This window comes from Pestalotiopsis fici, assembly GCF_000516985.1.
Source record: "Pestalotiopsis fici W106-1 unplaced genomic scaffold PFICI_Scf_4, whole genome shotgun sequence".
NCBI lineage: Eukaryota > Fungi > Ascomycota > Sordariomycetes > Amphisphaeriales > Sporocadaceae > Pestalotiopsis > Pestalotiopsis fici.
The window spans coordinates 1,115,345-1,138,106 of NW_006917094.1; the positions used below are offsets into that span (position 1 = coordinate 1,115,345).

General features: G+C 49.3%; 8 protein-coding genes across 8 annotated transcripts; 5 read left to right on the forward strand and 3 right to left on the reverse strand.

The window, feature by feature from the left end:
- Nucleotides 1–1,180: 1,180 nt before the first annotated feature.
- Nucleotides 1,181–2,917, forward strand: PFICI_06314 (uncharacterized protein; the record flags this gene model as incomplete). The annotated part of the gene is made up of 1 exon (XM_007834895.1): nt 1,181–2,917. One exon carries the CDS (start codon nt 1,181–1,183, stop codon nt 2,915–2,917), a length of 1,737 nt encoding a protein of 578 aa, XP_007833086.1.
- A 3,707-nt stretch (nt 2,918–6,624) lies between these two features.
- Nucleotides 6,625–7,773, forward strand: PFICI_06315 (uncharacterized protein; the record flags this gene model as incomplete). The annotated part of the gene is made up of 3 exons (XM_007834896.1): nt 6,625–6,957; nt 7,026–7,182; nt 7,247–7,773. 3 exons carry the CDS (start codon nt 6,625–6,627, stop codon nt 7,771–7,773), a joined length of 1,017 nt encoding a protein of 338 aa, XP_007833087.1.
- A 591-nt stretch (nt 7,774–8,364) lies between these two features.
- PFICI_06316 (uncharacterized protein) lies at nt 8,365–9,916 on the forward strand (the record flags this gene model as incomplete). Its single annotated transcript, XM_007834897.1, has 3 exons — nt 8,365–8,383; nt 8,438–8,988; nt 9,050–9,916. The coding sequence occupies 3 exons, from the start codon at nt 8,365–8,367 to the stop codon at nt 9,914–9,916; spliced, it is 1,437 nt and encodes a 478-aa protein (XP_007833088.1).
- Nucleotides 9,917–10,089: 173 nt separating this feature from the next.
- Nucleotides 10,090–12,731, reverse strand: PFICI_06317 (uncharacterized protein; the record flags this gene model as incomplete). The annotated part of the gene is made up of 4 exons (XM_007834898.1): nt 10,090–10,745; nt 10,799–10,923; nt 10,990–11,202; nt 11,263–12,731. The coding sequence occupies 4 exons, from the start codon at nt 12,729–12,731 to the stop codon at nt 10,090–10,092; spliced, it is 2,463 nt and encodes an 820-aa protein (XP_007833089.1).
- Nucleotides 12,732–14,787: 2,056 nt separating this feature from the next.
- Nucleotides 14,788–15,930, reverse strand: PFICI_06318 (uncharacterized protein; the record flags this gene model as incomplete). Its single annotated transcript, XM_007834899.1, has 4 exons — nt 14,788–15,186; nt 15,274–15,406; nt 15,531–15,639; nt 15,693–15,930. 4 exons carry the CDS (start codon nt 15,928–15,930, stop codon nt 14,788–14,790), a joined length of 879 nt encoding a protein of 292 aa, XP_007833090.1.
- Nucleotides 15,931–16,946: 1,016 nt separating this feature from the next.
- On the forward strand, nt 16,947–17,850 carry PFICI_06319 (uncharacterized protein; the record flags this gene model as incomplete). The annotated part of the gene is made up of 3 exons (XM_007834900.1): nt 16,947–17,268; nt 17,439–17,638; nt 17,692–17,850. 3 exons carry the CDS (start codon nt 16,947–16,949, stop codon nt 17,848–17,850), a joined length of 681 nt encoding a protein of 226 aa, XP_007833091.1.
- Nucleotides 17,851–18,623: 773 nt separating this feature from the next.
- On the forward strand, nt 18,624–19,712 carry PFICI_06320 (uncharacterized protein; the record flags this gene model as incomplete). Its single annotated transcript, XM_007834901.1, has 2 exons — nt 18,624–19,098; nt 19,375–19,712. 2 exons carry the CDS (start codon nt 18,624–18,626, stop codon nt 19,710–19,712), a joined length of 813 nt encoding a protein of 270 aa, XP_007833092.1.
- A 1,939-nt stretch (nt 19,713–21,651) lies between these two features.
- On the reverse strand, nt 21,652–22,659 carry PFICI_06321 (uncharacterized protein; the record flags this gene model as incomplete). The annotated part of the gene is made up of 2 exons (XM_007834902.1): nt 21,652–22,204; nt 22,268–22,659. 2 exons carry the CDS (start codon nt 22,657–22,659, stop codon nt 21,652–21,654), a joined length of 945 nt encoding a protein of 314 aa, XP_007833093.1.
- Between the last annotated feature and the right edge of the window lie 103 nt (nt 22,660–22,762).

Sequence of the window (22,762 nt, forward strand, 5' to 3'; positions counted from 1 at the left end):
TTTTACATCAGCCACCCTCCACTTCACCTTCCCGAGATGCAGCAGCCAAGCATCTCGTCGAGGCTTTTTCCACGCTATTATTGCTGTGACAGCTTCATTTTCAACAAACAAGATTTCGGCCGGATGAAGGGCTGAGTTCACATTTATGTTATCTCCCAGTACCTGCGCCGCGGGCTGTGGTCGTTATTGTCCGACACGGGTCGAGCCACCTTTTGGTCCTACACATTACACACATGGCCCGAGTTGTCATGGACCCGTGTGTAACCTGGCAAAAATCGAGCAAGTCCGACACTGGTGCGCGAACTACTACAGTATTTACACAGTGAGCGTTCAACCCGCAAAGGTTCCTACACTTATGCAACCTCTTATTGTCTTTTTATGATGGCAGAGGTACATGCCTAGTATTCTGCCCAATCCCGTTTTGAGAGTCTGCCTCAGGCGAGCTTCAAAAAGGCGTCAAGGGGGGGCCCCAAGGGCCCTGAACTCGCCAGGGCGCTTGGAGACGCCTATGGACGCCAGAAAAGAACAAAGGACGAGACGTGTGCCAATTACATCCCGTCCCACACACCTCCCTGGTCCTTGTGGTCCAAGTATGCAACCTAGTACGAAAGTCCCCCATCATCCCGGACGACTCTTCTAAAGGTACGTACTATTTGAGGTACTTGGGTACTTCTTGCGGCTCTGCTGTGGGACCTCTGTGTTAGTAAAGAGACTGAAGCCATCTGGGAGGTGGTTAAGTATCGAGTCTCTCGCGAGGCACAATGCGTACAATGCAAAGTGCTCCAAGCTTGCGACTTCGCCCCCATCATCGATCTATACAATCCCAGTCCTTGTATTCCAGTCTGGAGGATCATTCAACATCTTCAGTGGATCATTGATTCATACGTTGGTCTGATCTCCATACTTAACTCCTTCAGCCCCCACTACTGTATGCAGAATCAAAGAAGACAATTTATTTCTTGTCCTCCTTCGTTGATCTTTTTGGGGTCTCTGTTTTGTCCGTCCCATACCTGCAACTATCAGTCAATTTTGATCAAGTACAGCCACCACTTTGTTGTCTGTCACTTACACATCTTACCAACTTGGAGTCGCATGGACAACATATGACTTGATCCGAAATTCCATCTTCACCACTATCCTCACATTGGGGGACAAAGTCTAACACCCCAAATCCTTCATCATGGAGTATCAGATTCCGTTTCTAGATCCAGCACCGACCTGGTTCGGTAACATGGACCAAGGATATATCGACCCAATGCTCAAGGACCACGCTGTGCAAGACGATACAGCACCTTGGAGTTACCCTCAAAGGTACAACAATCTACTTGACAGCGAGAGCTCAGCATATGCGAACCACGGCAACGGAAGGTGGGAAGGAACTGCACCAGTACCGCCAGCCGCTTTCATCCCAGGACGCACCACCCCTTACGATCAGCAGTCCTCTATCTGTAGTAGTGACAGTCTCCCGTTCGGCGACAGCGACCATGGATTGGACAATCCAGCGACGCCTTCAGATGGAATGTTGTCACCACCGGCACCTTACGACCAGTGGTCACATCATGGAGGACAGTTTGTCTACCTATCAGACCTAAGTTTCAACAAGTTCGAGATGACCGCCAGTTACCAAGAACATCAACAAACATTTAACGATGAAGACATTAAATTCTCTACCCGGGCATCAAGCATGTCAAGCGACTGCAGCACGTGCGGAATGGATCCTCAAAACCAACAGCTATCACCATCATCGTCATCAACAGGGACGACAAGCCCAGCCGATGTACCGCACCCGATCAAGCAGGAGAAGTTTGCCTCGGAGCACTATCCTTCTCCGCCAGATAATGAGGACTACGCCTCTGAACACGATAGTGAACAACCAAATGCCGGCGACGACGATGACGAGGACTACAAGCCCAATGCGCGTCGGCCGCACAAGCGCACGACCTCCAACACCAACCGTGGTGCTGCACAACGCAAGAGAAGCAATGCTTCTCAGCCCAACTCCCCCAGTAAGAGAGTGAAGCGCGAGTCGACCTTGCCTGCGTCTCACAGGCCAATGAGTAAAGTAGCTGCCGTTACTAGAGGGGCTTTTTCTTGCACGGAATGTCGTGAGGCCTCCTTCAAAGACCAAGCTAGCCTTCAGAGACATATCAAGCAGCAACACACACGGCCTTTTGTCTGTGTTTTCCAATTTGCCCAGTGCGAATCGACGTTCGCGAGCAAGAATGAATGGAAGAGACATGTAGCTTCTCAGCACCTCCTCCTCAACTATTGGCTATGCCAGCAGGACGGTTGCGCCAAGCTCTCCAACACATCCGCCTCCGCTACCAAGCCGACTGGAACATCCCGTCACCGAAACGCCAACAATACTGGGTCGCAAGGTCCTTGCTCCTATGGTGGACTTCCCAATGGCGCCATCTTCAACCGCAAGGACCTGTATACTCAACACCTTCGCCGAATGCATAGCCCACCGACTGTCAAGAAGCAGGCCAAGGCCAAGAAAAGCGTCCCCGAGTGGGAAGACAGAGTCCGTTCATGCCAGACTGAGGCTCACAAGCTTCGATGCGCACTACCCGAGTACATGAGATGCCCAGTGCAGGGGTGCGATTTCGAGGCTGTCGGCCACACAGCTTGGGACGAGCGCATGGAGCACGTGGCCAAGCACCTCGAGAAGGCGGCAAACGGTGAAGAAGCTCAAATCATGTTTGGAGGCGACAATGACCCCACACTGATGAACTGGGTCCTCCGGTCAGATGTTGCCGTCGTCAGAGACGATGGTCCTGGCAGGTGGGCTCTGAACAACCCCCTGAAGCCTGAGCGAGGTGCTGGTAGCAAAGCACCAACTCAGATGACAATCAAGAATGAGCATGACGACGATTACGATGACGAGGAAGATGCGCCCGGCGAGCTCGACGACTAGACAAAGACAGCTTGGCAGCATCATAGCAAGTCTCACCTTGATCCCAATCTACGCTGACAATGATTCTGGTATCACCACGCGATATAGGATTTAATGTTTCATATTGGAGAATAAGCAGGTTCAAGGCATAGACTTTTTCGAGGTTTTCTCATTGTGACGATTTGACGACTATATACCCACAAAATCAATTACCCATATCGCATTCATCAGTTACAATAAAGCTTTTCATTCTATTGCTTCACGACTACTTGATGTGCTGCTTCTCTTTGCATTTCCTCGAGGGACTGACTTGATCATCCTCGAAAGACCACTGACAGAGCTACAATACACAGATTGACCATTTGATGACCGAAGAAAAAGAGAGACGAAAGAACCCCCACCCCGGCAAAACGGACAATCATGTCATTTCTGCAATTCCCATGTGTCAAAGTAAATCATTTGCCGGGAGATCTGCAAAATTACAGAAAGAAGCAAGATTTTCAAGCTGCTGCAAGTAGTCATTGGCGTATCCTTGGTATGCATGGAACTTCCTTGATCTACTATGTACACACGAGCAGCAAACCAGGAGATGACAAAAAGTAGATTAACGTCACGCTGAAGAAACCCCCGGCAACGCGGGCACTAATTTGACAGAAATACTATGCTTCTTGCTTCTACTTCCCGAACCATAATCATTCGCTCGTCATAATCTGCATGGAGCGAGTGCATGTACAATAGTATGTCTAGTACACTTATCTCCAACACTGCCTACCTTTACTTGCATGTGTACATACTTGCCAGATCTACCAGCACCGCCCCCCAGACTCTTGTCCCGTCTTCTAATGATGATTGCGCGCCGGCCCCCCTGGTTCTTTTTTTTTTTTTTTTTTTTTTTTTTCTTGCGCTGCGCCATGCATTCTGCATGTTGGGGGTTAGCTATCCCAATCTTCGATACAGAGGTACTATCATCGCCAAGGCAGTAAAGAAAGACAAGGCACCGTCAAAATCCATTTGGGTTAGCTGCGCCCAGGGGTCTCTCTGTTTCCTTGTTTTCTATTCGTTTTCTAAACGATTTATTTTCTTTTTCTCAACTTGACTGATGCTTTCAACCCCGCCGCCGTCTTCTGTCATCAATACCCGCAGCATTCGTTTAATTAGTCCCGCCGTAAAGAGGGGACAAGAAAGAAAAAAAAAAAAGCAAAAAAAGAAAAAGACATTCAGCCCAAATGGAAAAATGGTCTGACCACCTATTTCCAGTATCTACGGGGTTACAACTGACACTTTTCATTGGTCGCTTTTTTCTTTTCTTTTCTGCCGGCCCCCTCCAGCGTAACCCGGCCTGGCAAAAAAGACAATACCACCTCCACACCCACGCCGCGCACACACATGGAAACAATGGAGACAGGACAAGAGCAAACAAAGTCGAGCAAATCGAGAGCGCTGATTGACATGGCATACACATGTGAATGCATGAAACCTGAATCCTTCTCATAAACCCCCCCTCCCCTTATGACCGTGGGGGGCATTGGGCCGATACAGAGGTACGGATCGCAAACTCTACTCCTGTGGGCACCCGCAAACTCGCATAGCCGCCGATGCAACAACTCCTTCGATCCTTCCACGCTACCTTGGCCCATTCTACTTACATACAAACTAATCACCGTGCAATCACCGGCGGATTCTGATACAACCCATCGCAAATCTCTCGTCTGCCAGATCTCAATACTTGCATGCCCGGACGAGACACGCACACAAACAACCCCATGCCCAATGGATGCCCGGGCTCGACCCGGGTACCCGGGTTTAACCTGGGCCTGGGCGCCGGGAGCTGAAGCAAGCGCGCCTGATGGAACATGGGAAATAGAGGCAATAATGGCCCCCCTTCTTCTTTCCAAGTCCCATGCAGCTCTCGATCTGGCCCCCTTATACAGTACAGGGACAAGTGTGGAGAGCAAAGGGCTGAAAGTTGACACACCCCCTGCCTTCCATTAGTCCATTATCTCGAGCACATTTTCCCCTTGCGAGAACATCTTGTTTCTCTCTTGTACAGATGGGCTGGTCCCTGCTCGGCCTTGGTTCGACGAACGAATCTCCATTCAACGCGCCACCCCTTGAGGGGAGGAGGGGGGCCAGTTTTGCCAACGCAGAAATCAGACGAGGATATCAAACAATGGCGGAGGTTGCAGAGACCATCAAACCCTCTCACCGGTTGAGACCAGCATCAGGGTTGTGTCCAATAGCCCTTTCCACCCCTCTCGTGATGGATACAGATTCCAGATCCAGATTCAGATGCATTCGCTCGGTGCTAGGTGATTGAGAAGTACCTGTGTTTCCATTTTCGTCGACAGCCGCAGGAGGCGACGTGCTGATCAAGTCGACCAGAACAAGACACACACCGATCAACAGCACCACCATGCTGCAGCAGCAGATCGATCTACCATGTCCACGGACAATCAGGATTCAGATAAGATGGTCGATCGAGGGTCGGATTGACCCTGCATCCAGGCCCGGGACGGCGCTTCCCGACTCGGTAAGTCTAACTTGTTGTGATTGAATAGACCAAATGTCAAGGGCGGGCATCTTGGCCGCGGCAAGAGGGCTCAGCTGGAGGATGCCATGCAAGGAGCAAATCGACACTGTAGTGTTGCTGGAAGATTGAGAATGGCCAGCCTGGGGTTCTTTCATAGGATCGTTCCTGGCCCAAAAGCTTCACGAGCAAAGTAACTCTCCGCAAGTTCCGTTACAGCTTTTCTTGCTAATTACGCCTTCGAGCCAAGGTGATCGTCGTCCCCCCGTTCCCCAAGGTGAGTCGAACATAGGTTCAGCATCCGGGTTCGCGCTTAGACATGAGGAGCTGGCCGACTGACTGACACAACACCAAAAATACGAAGCAATTACAGTCGTCTGAAATGTATTGAAGTAAAACCTATTCTTCACTTGATTGATGAGCTGATGGCAATGATTCATTATGATGGCGTTTCCTGAATGAGGTATGCTGAATCAAGCATCTGTATCGTCCTGATCGGTGAACAAGTCGCATGTTGCTAGACATAACTTTTCAAGAAGCAGAGATGCGGTCTCTATTATGGAACGAACTGATTTCACTCAATGCAGTTGCCAAGTGCCTTTGATGGGTGATCAGTCTGTTCCGATTTGCGGTTACTAGGCGTGTCAGGGACAGTATATTTCAAAGGCAAAGGGGGCAGTCTATTGGCACGAGCCCGCCCTCAACAATTTGTTCCTCCAACCGCCAACTATACTATTACATACAAACAAACCGACCAGAGTATGTGGACGGATGCGCACCAATCAAATGGCCAGATTTGTGGTAATAGACACATGTCACTGAAATTGGAACGGTTGTGCACTACGCAATGTGCAATGTATTTGCAAATGCATTATAAAAGAATGCGACAGTTGCGAGAATAGTGAATGGAGGAATTTGCGCCCAGAGAAATTCCGATGGCGAGCAAACGTTGATTGGCTCGCCTAGTAGCAACCCACTGGAGCAGAGCAATATACAAAGCTCGGCAGTGGCAAAGAATCGTGAAATGGCAGAAAGCGAATCCATTGATCGCGGCTTCAATGGAGCGAAAATGCTAATATACTATCATGACGTACAAGATGCAACTTGAGTATTTATATTCGCATAACCTTGGCACCTCTCTCAAGATGAGCCTTGTGTCAAGGCCCCTCAGTACTAGATTCTTGCGATCAAGTCCATCAAAATGAAGCACTCACTCTTCACGGTTGCCGCATTTTTCCTCAGCTGCGCCCATGTGTTTGCAGTACCCCAAGTCCCCGGGCCTCTACAGGATATCCTTCTCCAGAAAAAGGCAGACTCTAGCAAAGTCGGCTATCTAGCAGTCTATTGGAAGACGGCTGACGAGAGTGTCTACTTTGCCCTCAGCACTAATGACGACCCGCTGGGCTTTACCGAGCTAAATGGCGGAAATCACATTGTGTCGCCGACGCTCGGTACCGGCGCCGTACGGGATCTCTCCATTATTGCTGGAGATGGGATATGGTACATTCTGGGCACTGATTTGAATATCGGCGAGGTTGGTTTGCCATCCCCCACCACCATGGGCCAACAACGACGATTGCAATTATGCTCACAACTTCATAGACCAACTGGTCCGCTGCTGTGGCCAATGGATCGCGCGCCATTGTGGTTTGGCAGAGCACGGATTTGGTCAATTGGACAGATGAAAGACTGGTCACTGCCGAAGGTCCTACTGCTGGCTGCGTGTGGGCACCCGATGCAGTCTGGCTGCCTCAGTATAGTATGGCAAAAACAAAACAAACAAAGTTTCTCGACTGTCTGTTCTCTTACTGACTAGGCCGCAGATGAGTTCTTTGTCCACTGGGCATCACCCTTGTATGATGAGGACGATACGTCGCACACGGGGACCGCGACACCTCTCTTGATTCGCGGCGGCATCACCACCGACTTTACTACGATTGAGGACCCTGGAACCTATATTGATTACAGTCCATCAGACACGCTGGACCTCAGCTTCCTGCAAATCAACGAGACGGCCTTTGTCCGCATCCACGCGGGCGGCGGCATCGACGGCATCATTGCCGAGGTCGGCTACGGGGGCATCTGGGGCGACTGGGAGCGGCCCGCGGGCGTCATTGCGGCGGATTACGAGGGGCCGTATCCCTTTTGGGACAACGAGGTGGACGGCAAGGCCTGGCTGCTGAGCGACCTCGTCGGCGGCGGCGCGGGGCTGCGGGCCTGGGAGTCTGCCGACCCGACGTCGGGCGTGTTCGATTCCACGGCGTCGGCCCTCACTTACATGAGGCACGGTTCCGTGTTGGCAGTGACGCAGGAGCAGTACGATGCCCTAACGAGCGCCTTTGGCGCTTGAGCATATACTTGTGCAAAACTCTGTGTATATGATGCGACATGCAATGCAATCGCAGCTGGCTAGGCACAATCATGAGCGCAAGGGAAACGACCAAGGGCTTGTTGTGAAGTGGATTATTCATATGATTTGAATCATGTTGCGGCTAGTCACTACATACGCGCGATAAAGATCCTGGGAGTTGCCCTTGTATAAATGAAAATTTCAAAAGTAGAAAACTCTCAGAAACTCGCGCCGGAAAATTATGTTCAAGGACTGCCAAAAGTCTATCTACCTACAAAGCTTATCATGTGTATAGTGCGCTATCCTAATCATGTCACCACTATCGTCACTATAATAGCTCGGATCGCATATCTAGATCACTTGTGGATACCCCCACAAAGATACCATGGGAGTCCCCAAAGCGGGGGAATCGGATCAGGTACGGACGATGTCCGCGGCTTCCCTTTGAGACTCTCGTGATTGATCTCATTGATAGAATATTCTTCTTTTCTCTCTACGAGACACGGCAAATCCACCTTGCGCCAGTACACGGTTGTTGGCTGTTAAGAGTCGCGCTGTTCTATCATCTGCGTCACGCTAAAGGACGACACCATGGCCGCATCAGACAAAGGTACCAACAGTAACTAGATTGCCGGTCCTTCTTGGCTAACTCAACATGTCGCAGTTCACGTAATAGAGAAGCTCATCACAGATGACCCTGGAATTCCTCGCCAAAATCCCACTGCATCTTATTGGCAACACATTCCTCATCCCCTCGCAGAGACGCAGTCCCCAGATATGCCGGCGGAGGCGGATATCGCCGTCATCGGCTCCGGCATTACTGGCGCGAGTGTGACCAAGACATTGCTCGACGCCGACCCGTCTCTCCGGGTCGTCGTCTTTGAGGCGCGCACGCTCTGCTCCGGCGCCACGGGCCGCAATGGAGGCCAGCTGGCGACCAATGCGGGCGAGGCCTACGCCGAAAGAAAGGCCAAGTTTGGCAGCGAACAGGCGGGCAAGATTGCCAACTTTACGTTCCGCACGTGTGATCGGGTGCGCCAGGTGGTCCAGGAATATGCCGCCGAGGAGAGCGAGTATCGCGACGTGGTCAAGGTGCGGGCATATCTCGATGACGAGTCGTTTGCGGCCTTGAAGGATAGCGTCGAGCAGATGGAAAGAGATCACCCTAGTCTACGGGGCATCTATGAAGTGATTGACGCCGACGCTGTGGAAAAGGTAAGTGCCAAGTTTGTGCTGTCCTTGGATCCCGGCTTTCTATTCACACATTCTCTTGTAGCAACACGGAGTGCATGGTGCCAAGGGCGGTGTTACGCTCACGGCTGGAGTATTATGGCCCTATCGAGTAGTTACGAGTGTCTTTGCTGGCTTGCTCTCAAAATACTCCCGCCAGCTGTCCATTGAGACCAAGACGCCCGTCACATCAGTCACGCACGACGGCGACGCCTATTTACTGCACACCCCGCGAGGCACCACGCGCGCAAAAAAGGTCATTCATTGCACCAACGGCCATGTAGGCCATCTCGTGCCCAACATCCGCGGCGTCATTTATCCCCTGCGAGGGACCATGACGGTGCAAGACCTCGGCCCCAACGTGCCCAACCGAGGACGGGAAAAGTCCTTTGCCTTTCACTACGTGCCGCAGTACGACAAGGAGAGCGAGACGCTGGCCGACGGGCTCTGGTATCTCACCCAAAACGCCAAGACGGGGTACTTTTTCTTTGGCGGCGACAAGGGGACCATGGAGCAGACGCTAAACGCCGACGACTCGGTCCTCACCGACGTCTCTCGGGATCACTTGCAGGACGTCTTGCCCAGGTTCTTTGGGTACCAAGACACCAAGCTGGACTCGATGAAGAGCGCGTGGAGCGGCATCATGGGCTTCACCCATGACGAGATTCCGCTGGTCGGCAAGCTGCCCATGTCGGCCACCGGGCGGGCAGGGGACGGAGAGTTTATCGCTGCTGGTTTCAACGGTTATGGAATGCCATATGCCTGGCTGGCCGGCGAACAATTGGCCAAGCTTGTCGTTGGCAAAGGCTTTGCTGAGTGGTTCCCCGAATGCTTCCAGCTATCAGAGAGTCGCTTGTCTCCAAGTGCTGTTGCGGAGGTCGCAAGCTACTACGCCTCTCTCCAGTCAAAGTAGACTTCTCTTATGCTGTCAAAGCATCATGTCAGGCTATTTTTCACTTTTAATTTGGCAGCTGGGCTTTCTGATGACTAGGAGATCATGAATTCTGGAAGTGGCCGATCAGCAGCGCGATGGATGAAGACAGATGTTGGCCACAAGCTTCTAGCGATGAGCCAATGCCCTTCTTATCACGCATACCATTGACCATCTTCTGGCTCTTGTACTTCGTCCCCTTCCAAGCCAAAGCTCAAGTGTCGAACTGGTTCTGGTAACTCTTCGTAATGCGCGTACCACTCTACTGGCATGGTGACCTCGCCCCATTTGATCCGGCCCTGTGAAATCAATAAACGCTGTTGGTCTTCCAATGATTTTGCCATCCAATGATTCGTTTCCTGTGCTGGCAGTCTGGCGTGCCCCTCTAGATGCATACGCTGCGATTCGGCATCTGCAGTGCAATCTGCACTGTCCATCATGACCATTTCATATCCAGGCTCCATGTCAGCAGTCCCGCATGTGGTGGGAATCAAACTCTGCCGGGCGCTCTCGATGTTCTCCATGGATCCATTCAAGACCTCCCATGGCCCGTTCTCATAAGAGAGGCCTTGCTTCGTCTTGGACTTTGTGGATACATGGCAGGCTGCGGAAATGGCAAGAGACTCGCTCCCCACCACAGTCGTGTTTCCCGGCAAGCGAGATAGAGCCACGACAATTGGAACCAGGATAGAAGCAATAAAGATCACAAGACAGACGAGGAGAGTCGTAGAAGAATACCCGAACGCGATGGACCTCTCCGGGCCGACGGAGTCATCATGAATAGAAATTGACTTTATTGGATTGAAATAGTCTTTGATTGCTGTCAGCAGATGATTTCGCCCCTTGGGAGAAGCATTTACAAACCTCCTTGAACAATTACGATGTAGAATGTGTTCGAAAGCATCCAATGCAGTATCATACTCCCAATGATCAAAGCAATGCTGTACCTGTAGGGCAACTGTAGACGATACGTTGCATACTGGTGGCCTCTTCATATTCTACCGTCAGCAAAAGTTCCCCCGTGTGCATCATAGTTTTGGTACGGCAAAACTTACCTTGGGTCGGAAACTCGAAGTCCCTTGTAGCTTCGGCTCAATGCTGCCCATTCTCTCCCCATCTGCATCTTGGTGAAGAGATTGTTGTAGAGCACGTAGCAAAATGATAGCATTAGTTGGGGGCTGTTCACTGCCAAGACCCCGGACAAGAAACTTTTTGCAACGGACGTGGACAGTAGCGGGTTCGAGTCACTTGGTGTAATCGTTCCTTGCCTGGACAGCAAAGAAATTGTTAGCAAGAACAAGAAGATGTGGATCTGGTAATGTACTCACAGGCCCAGATGCTTATTCGTCATAACGATCAGAAAAGCAACAGCAGTTGAGGCACAGATGAAGAAGACGGCATAAGTCACCAGCCAATGCATACTAGAAAGCGTGGACCCCACGCGCCTGGATGTCCTCTGCCATTTCTCGTGGGATTCCTGTATTTCCCATTGCGCAGCGTCGCGCCTCTGCATTGTGCAGTACCCAGCCGTGTAGGGATCAGGCCGGGCGATAAAGGCTGCCACAGCATCTCCCAGCGTAACGAGGCTCTCTGAAGTGTCAAGATACTTGATGACAATAAGGCACTGCAACAGTTTGACTAGAATGCAGAAGGTTACTGCAAATAACAATGTAATGCTGAGTCCAAGCTGGCATTCAGTCTCAAAGGCTTCCTGTAGGCAGTATCTCACAGGCAGAGGATCCAGATGCAATCCTCTATAGATTGATGTGTTCTGAAACGTTAGCCGTGGCAGAAATGTGATGTTATAAGAATCTCCCGTGTCTTCGGGCGCAAAGCTCAGTGAGTTGTTGCATGCATTATGGCATGCAAGTGTGCCACCCGCAAGGTCGGCACCCATCAAGCAACGAGTGCTAAACCACAGATTGTTGGTTTGATTGGGCGGGACTATGGAATTCCAGGATTCGACCTCATTGAATGACATGTCAAAGATGGCGCCAGTTTCCCATCCTTCGGCCTTGTCAATGACAACGACAAGGTCTCTGTTGGTTCTTATGCCGGAACAGCCGTTGACAGAATAAGTGTCTCTGCACTCTGCTGCCGAAACCTTGTTCCAGCCTGCAGCATGGGCAGCCGCCAACGATATGTTGGCGGATATTGCTGACTTTGGATCGCGATAATCGTCCATGGAGACTTGCGGGTAGTCCCAAACGAGCCAATCAATCTTGGCATCAAGATCTCCAGATGGCATTGTCAAGGATGCTCCTGGACCAAAATACTGGCCCCCATGGATAAATGCCTCGTTGGCAATGGTCAAGTGATAGAAAGCGCCCCGATTGTCAGTTTGAAATATGGCACTATTGAACAATAAATGAATCGGTAAAGAGCTGAGAAAGAATATTATCCAGGAAGCAGTCTTGAAGCGTGACACCCGGAATGCATTTCGTGACGACAGAACACCAATGTCCAGCCACGAGCCTAGGCCATGTGCCTTGACGACCTCTTCTCTCGACGGGGCGTTCAATATTTGCATGAAGAAATTTGAAGACGCCAAGAGCGCCGTCGAGAATATGTTGATACCCAAGTGTAGCACCACGTTTAGTCGACTGGCGCTTCCCGTGTCGCAGCCACCGGAAAAGAACATGAGAGTCTTGTCGATGCCTCCAGCTTTGGTCCATGCCGCGAGGAGAAGTGGCACAAAGATGACTGCGGCTATACTGGTGATTGTCGTGTTGATTGCTGTCGCTTGCCGCCAATTGAGGTCGCCAAGCCGCGGAGGGAAACCTTTCCATATTGGCATTTTGTATTCCTTCTCTCCATGTAATAGTTTGGAAATTCGCCGAAACTCTAGGAGTATTTGCCGAGCTTCCAAAGAGTGGAAAGTATGGCTTATTCGTAACAGACAGCTCTGGATGCCTGCCAGCATTCGTCTTTTTACTTTCTGTACGAGCTTGGCGAGCTTGGTCGTCTAAAATAAGCAACTGCCGATCATGAACGGTGAATTTTTATATGTCGCCCCCAAAACACTAGAATCCAATCACATCGATCCTTGTAGCTCTATTCTTATATATTGTGCATAAGAAACCTGCCATTCTGTCTTACATACCCATGTTCTTGTCATAAAGTCGTGACTCGGTTGGTCGGCGCCATGATTCTAGCAAAGATAGATTGACCATTGGTGAGAGCGACCAGTCGCTTCCTCATGGGGTATAATTGACCCTCTTCCTGCCGTTTACACATGATAGTCACTGTTACTATGCAGTCGACAAAAAGAAAGAAAGAAAAAAAAAACACACACACAAAAAGGGTTGCGTTGTGCCTACTAGGTGATTCTGCTGACTGCAGCAGCATGTTCCAAGGCGACGACGCTGCTTGTTAGGTGCTAGGCACCAACCACGCTAGGTACTAGTACCTACATATGTAGGTAATTTTCCTCGCAGCTGCTACAGCTTTCCGCCCTCTTCTGTACTTCACTTTTTGCTACGCTTTGCCACCTCCAGATTGAGAGATCATCAACGCCTGATAATCATCAGTCTCGTGGCCTGTAGCTAGCTTACTTAATCGTTTCTATTCAAACCTTCGTTTCCCGTTGTTTCCCTGAAGTCACTGCTAATTGCCATCCAGGCACTGCCTTACACTGCTTTTAAGGGATTCTTGCATTTGGTTCTGGGTGCAGGGGTCGTAACCAACCAGGCCGCTCGGTTCCGGTGAGCTTCAGTGCTGGGCCGCAAGGATTCGTCTGATTCTCGGCTGCCAATAGGCATGTTTGCAACGCGCTGAGCCTGAAAAGAGAAGGTCTGGTGGATGTAGTGCTGGATTGACTTCTTCCGGGGCGGGCGGGGGGCAATTACGTGAGAAAGGTAATGTACCACCTGCTGCTCTGGAAGGGGACGGAGAGGGCTGCGCTCGTGCCGACGTTTTGAAGTTCTTACTGGGTGCAAGCCAGTATGCAAATGTATCATTGTCCAGGCGCCTAGATGCAGAGTGATGAATCGTCACTAATACAAAGTGTGAAAAATGAAGGAGCCAGATTCGAAATAAGAGATGATCAAAGATACGAAAATATAGGGATCAATGAGGCACAACGGACATTGAATGATCGTAAAATTATATCAATGATATTATCAGGTGCTAGGCACGTACCAACATCCCCACAGCCATTACGGCATTTCCGCCCTCTTCTTGTCGTCACATTTTTACATAGCTGCACCTTGCCAACCGTAAATTGAGAGATCCAACCTAACGATCATCACTCTCGTGGCTCTGTAGCTGGAATAGTACACTCGTTTACTTCTATTTGACATCCCGTTATTTCCGTAAGTTCCTGGTACTGGCCAGCAAGCGCCTTACAGATGTCAAAGTATCAGGCGGGGTGTCTCCAAGCTGCACGATTTCCACATTCAAATTCCCGAGCACCAAAATGTATTCTTTTTAATACTATAGATCGGGTTTACAGGTCTAGCAAGGTGACCGAAAAGTGATATTTTACCCAATCCAAGCCATCCAGTCAGCCGGATCTTCAATACCCAATGACCTCCGCCGCTCCGTGGTCGTTGCATTGCCTTAAATCTCGGCATCCGTAGGTTAGCAAGCATTATGTCAACCATACAGAACACTGAAGACTTAGAGCCACCACAGAGCCCCGCAGCGGTACCAACTTGGGTCATAAAGTACTGGCGATGACTTACTAGAGATCTCTTGGATATCACGTATATATCTTTGACGCTAATTGCCTTTTCACAGCATATCGAAGTATCCGATCCCCAAAAGACCTAATAATGTCGCACATCATTGCATACCGGTATCTTTTTCCTATCGTATCATTTCAATGCACCTCAACGTGACCGGTGTTCCTCTCACCAATCAAGCTCTCTCCGACCCTCTCGGGCTTCGGGCACCCACTCCTCGGTGTAGCCAAAATATTTGCGGATCTTTGGCAAGTACTCGGAGTTTGTCGGACAAAATTTGAAGCGCTCTAAATTAGATATTTCATGACTGCCAGGCATGACATAGCGATAACATGGGTCGTGGCGTTCCACAAACTGCTGGAGCTTGCTCCACTCACGGCATGTCCGATCTTGGCCATCGCCGGGACGGAACCCGTTCATAGAGTTGAGTGGAACGTAACGCAAGGTGTCGTCGGCATTACACATGGTTTCGACGCGTAGACTATCCAGACAATGAAGTATGTGGGGGTGGTCGATTGTCTGGGGAGTGTTGGTACGATACTGTTGAATGGAGATGTAAAGATTTCTCTACAACCATGTATTAAGCACTGAATCATCTCTATTATACAACGATTTATCGAGTGCAGAAGTGGGTAAAATGAGGGTTTAACTTACCACGCAATGTAGTATGTGGTGAGCATTAACAATATAGATACTCTTCTTGCTCGAGTCCCATGGGAACGGCTGTGAATCCGGGAGGCCTAGCCTGCGTGCCTCCTCATTCTCCAGTGCAATGATGCCGCTTTCCCTGAACAATAATTAGAAATAATCAAACTTTGACTTATATAGACAATCTATTCATTTGGAATTCATCCACAAGACAAGAAGAATGATTCTTCAAATGACAACAGCAAGTTTTGAGAGTCACACACCACGGAATTTGAGTGTCCCATAACTTGTTGAGTTCCGGGATGCTTGCATTATTGCTGCTGTACTCAGTATTCCACCAAAGGATATCATGTTTTGTGAACTCAAGCTTTGCTGCAGACGAAGTCAGGGCTTTTGGCCACAGGTCGGGTAATTGTAGACTATACCATATGGCGAGCTACTTTCCATAGATCCATAAGAGCGCATCCAGTAACCCGCGACAAATCCAGCTGATAAAACCAAAACCATAGTCACAAGTTTCATAGAACGGATTAATGTGTATCTTTGCGTGGGTAATCGAGGATGCAAATCGTTCGTGTCAACCGAGACTCGCAAATTGTCTTCGGTGTCTTCGCCTGAGGTTAGAAGTCGATAATCTTGGTTCATCTTCAAGGATGGCACCATTGTGTTCAAGGCAGTTACTGAGTGATAAAAAGTTCTAAAATTAGGAGGAGGATATCCAAGCGCAACCAGTGGTCTTGGGAAAAAAAAAGAATAGGTGGGAAAGTTTGTCAATGTGTTGTCATTTTCGACCACTTCACAACACCCAGGTAGTACAGTACAGCCATATCCTTATACCGGATTTCTAATGCCCCTCGTCTTTTTGCATATATATGCTATGTACCTTTGGTCTCAAGTACATAGACATCGACATTGAGAGGCTGAGCCTGGTGCATGTGAATTCTCCAAGCAGTGTGCAATGCAACGTAAAGTCGCTTAAAATGGCTGACGGCTCTCCGGACTACCTATCAATGGGCAGTTTCGGTGGATATATCTTCTCGCTGATCTGTGAATGCGTGCACCACAATAAATGATATGGTATATCTTTAGCCTATCGGTTGCGTGCTTTGTAGTATCGTTGGCTGCAAAGCAAGACAGAGATGGAAATGGAGTGGGTCGAAATGCTACCATCTCGATGCCACTGCAGCACACCGGCTTCTGCAGATATGGACTGACACATTGTCTTGTCATGCATCTCGTCACTCATTCCTGTTACTTTCCAGAAGTTGATAGCAAGAAATAATTGTTATTTACTTCCGCGCTAAATGCATACATCGTGATCGTTTGTGACGGACAATGAGGCTGACCTCTCGTTGCATCGGGGGCCGTGGTAAGGGGCCAGGATGGTGATGCTAAGTGCTTTCTTCCTGGCAATTTTCATCACCTCATCAAGCGCCGGCCAGAATAGAATGCAAGACTAGGTACGCTGCAACGCTTGTATGAGCCCAGGGCCGTTGCGAAGCTTCCATTTTTGTACCTAAGCATAGCTGACTTTGATGTATTGATGTAGGTTGTGTATTTCAATGTTGAGGGGGGTTTTGATATAAGACTGTCCATAGCTCTGGACTGAAGATGGATGAGCACGAGTAGTTTCATAAATTTTTATTTATACGATCAAGTCGCGAAATTTACCTCCTGGCATGGCTTCCATACACTGGCTCGAACTCCCATTCCCTCTTGCAACACCCGGCCAAATCCTCGCGGCGGGGATTGCACTTCCTCTAGTCTGTATATCATGCGTGTTACTACGTTTCTACGTTCGAAGACTTCAAAAGGCCGCACCCGGCGCTGATGACTGGCTTGTTGCCATTGGAGTAGTCTTCGTTGCTGGGATGGGCGCTTGCCTCATCACTGGTGAGCGACTCAAAGTGTTTGGCTATCCGACCCCAGTTCCAGCCGGAACAGATGCCACTGAAGCATACGGTCTATTTCTTGACGCTTTCATACTTCAAGCAAAGGCAAGTAAGTTTTCCCGGGCACAGATCACGATACTGATGATTTTGAACAGATTCAATTTGCCTTGCAGTTTCTGATGTCGTTTGCTTACGGCTTCATCAAAGCGGGCGTCATTTTCTTTTGTCGCCGTATTTTTGTTTCCCACAAAAACTCTGTCTTTGACTTGGTTTCAAAAGTCATGGTCGCAACAAGTACCTTGTGGTCTGTGGGGTTCCTCATCGCGCTTATATTTGGATGTGGAAAGTCCGTTGAGTTGCATTGGGCGCCTTTCCAGACGATAGAAGAGTCGGGGTGTGATGTCTCAACCCCTGAAGTGGCCATGGTTATTTCGGATATGGTCTTGGACTTGGCAATTCTCATTCTTCCCATCCCTGCTGTGAGACACAAGATGCTTACTATCTCACTAGACTCTCGCTAACTGTGGTACAGATATGGAAACTCAATATGTCAAAGGGCCGTAAGTTTGCTGTGACAGGCATCTTCCTCTTCGGACTTATGTCTGTAGCGGCTTCAGCTGCAAGAATGTCTATCTACTTGATTGTCCTTTACGAAGGATATTCTGCAGGATATGATATCAACCGTGAGTGAATGTTGAAAAAATCTCTTATCACTTGAATGATTACTAAGTGGCTCGGAACACAGGCACAGCATCCACAATGCTATGGTGGAGCATGATCGAGGTTTCTTTGGCTAGTATAGCAGCTTGCCTTCCAACATTTAATTTTCTGCTTAAAGACCAAAGCATGAGGAAACGTTTCGAGCGGCTGGGTGGCTTTACAAGATCTTGGAGTAGCTTCCGTTTATGGAAATCAACTCCAACTTCCGAAAAGCCATCCCTTCTTCCCCTGGACAGTTTGTATATTGCGGGCGACACTTCCTTCGACAGAGACTCTCACGACACACGAAATCAAACGCCTTATGTTGATGCGAGTTTCCAGCCAGACTCGCAGAGACTACAAACTTGCTAAACTGCAATAATTTCTTCGCATTTGGCATAAGCTAGTCTTTGTAATACACGAGTACAAAATTGCAGATGCTGTTCACCCTGTGGTGTGGGTTTACAAGGTTGTGTGTTGTTTGGAAGAATTGGGCATGATTACCCGCCAGAGGGTTTCAATAGGTACCTAAAGTAGCCTCTCACTCGCTTTAATCGCTACACCGCAGGCATTAATAGAAATTATATGTAACGGTGCTTTGCCCAATCAGTGTTTGATATCAACAAACCTCACATGGACATGCAGGCCTGAGGATTTATATAAGTTGATGATAACGACTGAAAATGACAAGAAAATTCAATCAAGACCATATCTGCCAGTACTTCGCGCGATTGAATTTTCATGTCGCCACCTCCTTCACTCATCATGCAAGAGATTTGTCGTTTTGTCGTTTCTCCCGTTGATTTTGACCGAGACTGGGATGATCTTTTTTCCACTTATTGGGACTCCTGGAAGGACCCGCTACAGGCCACCGGGCAACTCACATTTCCAAGAATCGGTACAGGCGGCAAAGCGGAGGCTGCTGCGTTTACGGCTACAAAGATAGCGTATCTTGCAGCTGCACGTGCCGACGTCAACCAACACTGGGTAAAGTTGGAAGACGGGAGACGCAAGTCTCGGGGACTTTCAGGGATCGTTGGGGGTGGTGCATGGACACTACATCGCACCAACTCGTTCGGTGCTGACCACTGCCCATCTCGCGAGGCCACCGCAACGCAAGAGGACGTGAAGCTTCCCGGTCCCGGTTTCGAACCTGGTTCCGAGCGGCACGGCCTCATGCAGCAGCTATACCAGCAAATGTGGAGTTGGCACCCCAGAATGATGAACAAAGCTCATATCTGTGAGTACCATCAACAAACACAATGCATTTTCACTGCAACCCCGGAATCTGTTTGCCAGCTTGCATCCCCGATTACCTGCCAATAAATCCTGCTTTTCTTGCTGCTGTACAGTGAATGCATCATTGTTGCAGTGGGAACTTTTCATTGTTACTACACATCACCGTATCCTTCCAACCACCCAATCATCCCTCAGGGACTGCGCCATGCCGCTGAGTTGGCCGCGCGTTTTCTTTCCTCCCCCTCTCTCAAGACCCTTGGACTGATTCTCTGTTTAGATGGCCAGGCTCTTTGGGTACTCCCTGAATATCGCAAACTGGGTGCGGCAGCGGTCTTGATGGATTACTGGGTCAAAATGATGAATGACAGTGGACTCGAGGCATATCTTGAAGGCTCTCATATGAGCACCCCCTTGTATCAAAAATACGGGTTCATCCTTGTCAACTACATTGAGTTGCATTTCACTCGAGACAATCCAAGTGATGATTGGCATCGATTGGTAAAAGAACTGCAATCAGAGCCAGTCAGCATCATGTGGAGGCCATCGGGAGGGAAGTATGTGGAAGGCAAGACAATCCCCCCCTGTACTGACCAGCCCCGCGCAATCAAGCTATAAGGCCTATCACATCGACCTAGGGAAGACTGCGGAGTTCATACTACAATACGTTTCCATAAGTTAGTCAATCCACTCAATGATTAGAAAACAATCGTCTTCTCCTCGTGTGATCGGCCAATCTCAAGTTGTGAAGTGGGGGGGGGGGGGGGGGGGGGGCCAGTCACCACATCGCCTCGGATGATATTACGAAGAAGAAGATGCAGTTGGTAGTTTGCATCGGACACCAACACCGTAAACATTAATGACTCTAATGATCCGGGGCTACTTCGGTGATCGACAGCCTCAACAGTGTTGCATCCCCGTCCATGCATTGTTGAGGTATTGCATATGTGGATGCACTCTTCGAAAGGCTCGGCCCGTAACATTAGCGCCACACTGCATCAATATTATGCACGCAACTGAGACGCTTTGAGATAGCTGCAGAGAGAGCGCGACACAAAACTTTGCGAGCAGCTTCGACGTAAGGCTGCATTGCGGCGCATTGCGGCGTTGTTGGCCATTAAGCCCGTGTTTCGGTTGTAAAGCCCTCAAGGTCTTTGCTCTTGATTATCTTGGTAGGTACTCTATGTAATTTTAGGCAGCATCTTGCCAAGCTTGGTTGCAAGTGTTGCACAACTGGCCCGCGATGACATCGGAATAACACATCATTCTACGTCGTACGTTGTGACGGAAAAATCTATTCATGGAAGTAACCTGTACAGATTGCAGTCCTTGGCACTTGTTGCCTTTTATTGATACACTGCATTTCATTGATAAACATGATTTAAGTGAGGGTACATCTTGAATTCGCAACTATCATGGTGGACACGTTGACTAAAGATTTAGAAGCTTCACGTCCGATTGACTGTTGATTGGTCCTCCACCATAGCAGAATGATATTAAAAATCCTCGCTCCATAGATAGCATCAGGGCGCACCCGATCTTATAGACAACAGGCCTTGGGCTCGATGATATCACCATCGCTGGCCATCGCCTCAGGCTCTGGGTTGGGGTTTGGGACGGCAACGGCGACGGCGACCGCGCCAAACATTGCGACAATAGTCATGAAGCGCATATTGACTGTCGACATTGTCAGTCTTTCGTTTGTATACCACAATGTGTAGAGCTTTACCGAGTTCAATGAAGTTATCTGGATTTCAGATGCTGAGTTGAGTGTGTTGTGATTGTGGGAATAGGGAGAATCAGGTTGGGTTTGTCGGTGGCTCTATAAGAATCGGCAGCTCATGCTAGCTTTCTAACGGCCCCTTTTATACACGAAACCAATCTGAATACTTCCTGATAATGTGGCACAAGTGCCCTCGGTTACTATTGGGTATAGATAGCTACCTAATGGCATACGATCAGAGACCACAAGTCCACTGAAGATGCATCGGGCTGTAGAAATTCAATAATTCAACGTACTGCGTCAAAAATACCATGTCAGACTTCTGAGGTTGTATTGATGCAAAGGTAATACCTAGGACCTCGGGAAACCTGCCCATTTGGTGAACTGGATCGCCGTTCTTTGTCTGCAGTGAAAGAGACCGGTGTATGCACAAGCTGACATGGTTGAAGCATTCCTGCTTAAAAACAGATCATATGGTCCCAGTGGCCAAACCTGCACATCCAATCGTGACAGATGCGAGCCTTGTTAGTGGTGATTTTCCGGGTCCAAACCTCTGCGCCCATACATGCGTAGCGGTTCAAGCCAGTAATCACCGATTCTCGTGCTTTCGAATCAGGTTTAATCTTTCGGCAGATTATCACCGACAATGTTCCTGTTTTCAATATAGTCATGCGGCGATTTCAGCCGAGGAACCCACAACGCCTCAAGGTCGAATGGCACAACTCCCTCATCTTATTTTTACTATTGACGGTCTGGACGAGAAGATTCTTTTTAGAAGGACTGTAATTAGGGAATAAACTATGAATATTTGAGGCCACAGTAGAAAGTATCCAATCAAAACATTGGTGGCTGTCCATATTCCTCCGCGTGCAGCTGAGCGCTTGCGGCCACGGCTGCGTTGCAACCACTGGAGATGGCCCCTGGGATGACCTTGTATGGAGTGATGCAATCACCGGCGGCGAAAACGCCGCGCACACTTGTTTGATGCATAGGTGCGTCCGCCACAATGTCTCCCATTGGCGTCAACGAAATCCCAAGGTCGGAAACGAGAGGACCCTGAACACTGGTCTGGGGACTATGGGCCAAGAACGTCTCTTGTTTACTGGACCCATCGCCAAACTCGACGATCACAGACTTTGAGTCGGGAGATTGAACAAGCTTCTGGATCGGCCGCGGCTCAATGATGAACCTTGTGCTGGCTATGGACGCAAGCTGTTTCTCAAGATCTTCATTGCCATGAGTGTAGATTGTCACTCGCTTGGCGAGTCGTGCGGCATCCATTGCCATGTGTACAACGAGAGGATGAATCACGAGAGGAGGCACGGCAAGTATACCGGCTGAATCCGCCCCACGGTCCTCGTACCCTTTGCAAAACAGACAGTGAAAACTAAAAGGTTGTTTTGTCAGCTGCTTGTCGACAAGATTGAGAAGAATACAGTATAGAACGTACATTCGTTCTCCCCACAGCTTCTCATAGCCATCAATGGATGGGAAGATGTTCGACGAGCCCACAGCGAGGATGATTTTGTGGAACTGCCACTCTTTTCCATTGGAATCAGAGACCATGAAGTGAGCGTCGTTCTTCTTTTCAATCTTAGTCACTCCGAGGTTTGTAAACTCAACAGTCGAATAGTTGGCAACTATATCGTTCTTGGCCGAAGCTCTGAAGTCCTTGGGATCTTTGTTCTCCCAGCCTGGGACCATATGCATGGAGGATGACCTGGCATTGCGATAAACTTGTGAGTCAAAAACCGTCACTGTGTGTAGCTGACGTGCCAACGTGCTTGCTGCGGATAAGCCTGCAGGGCCTCCGCCGATGACAGCGACATCAATCAGTGTCATGGTGGAGTGAACGAAAAGTTTTCAAGTTCAAATGACAATTTCTATTGACGAGGGAATTGGGAGCGGATGGAAAGAGTGCCATTTGCGTTGATGGCATTTTGAC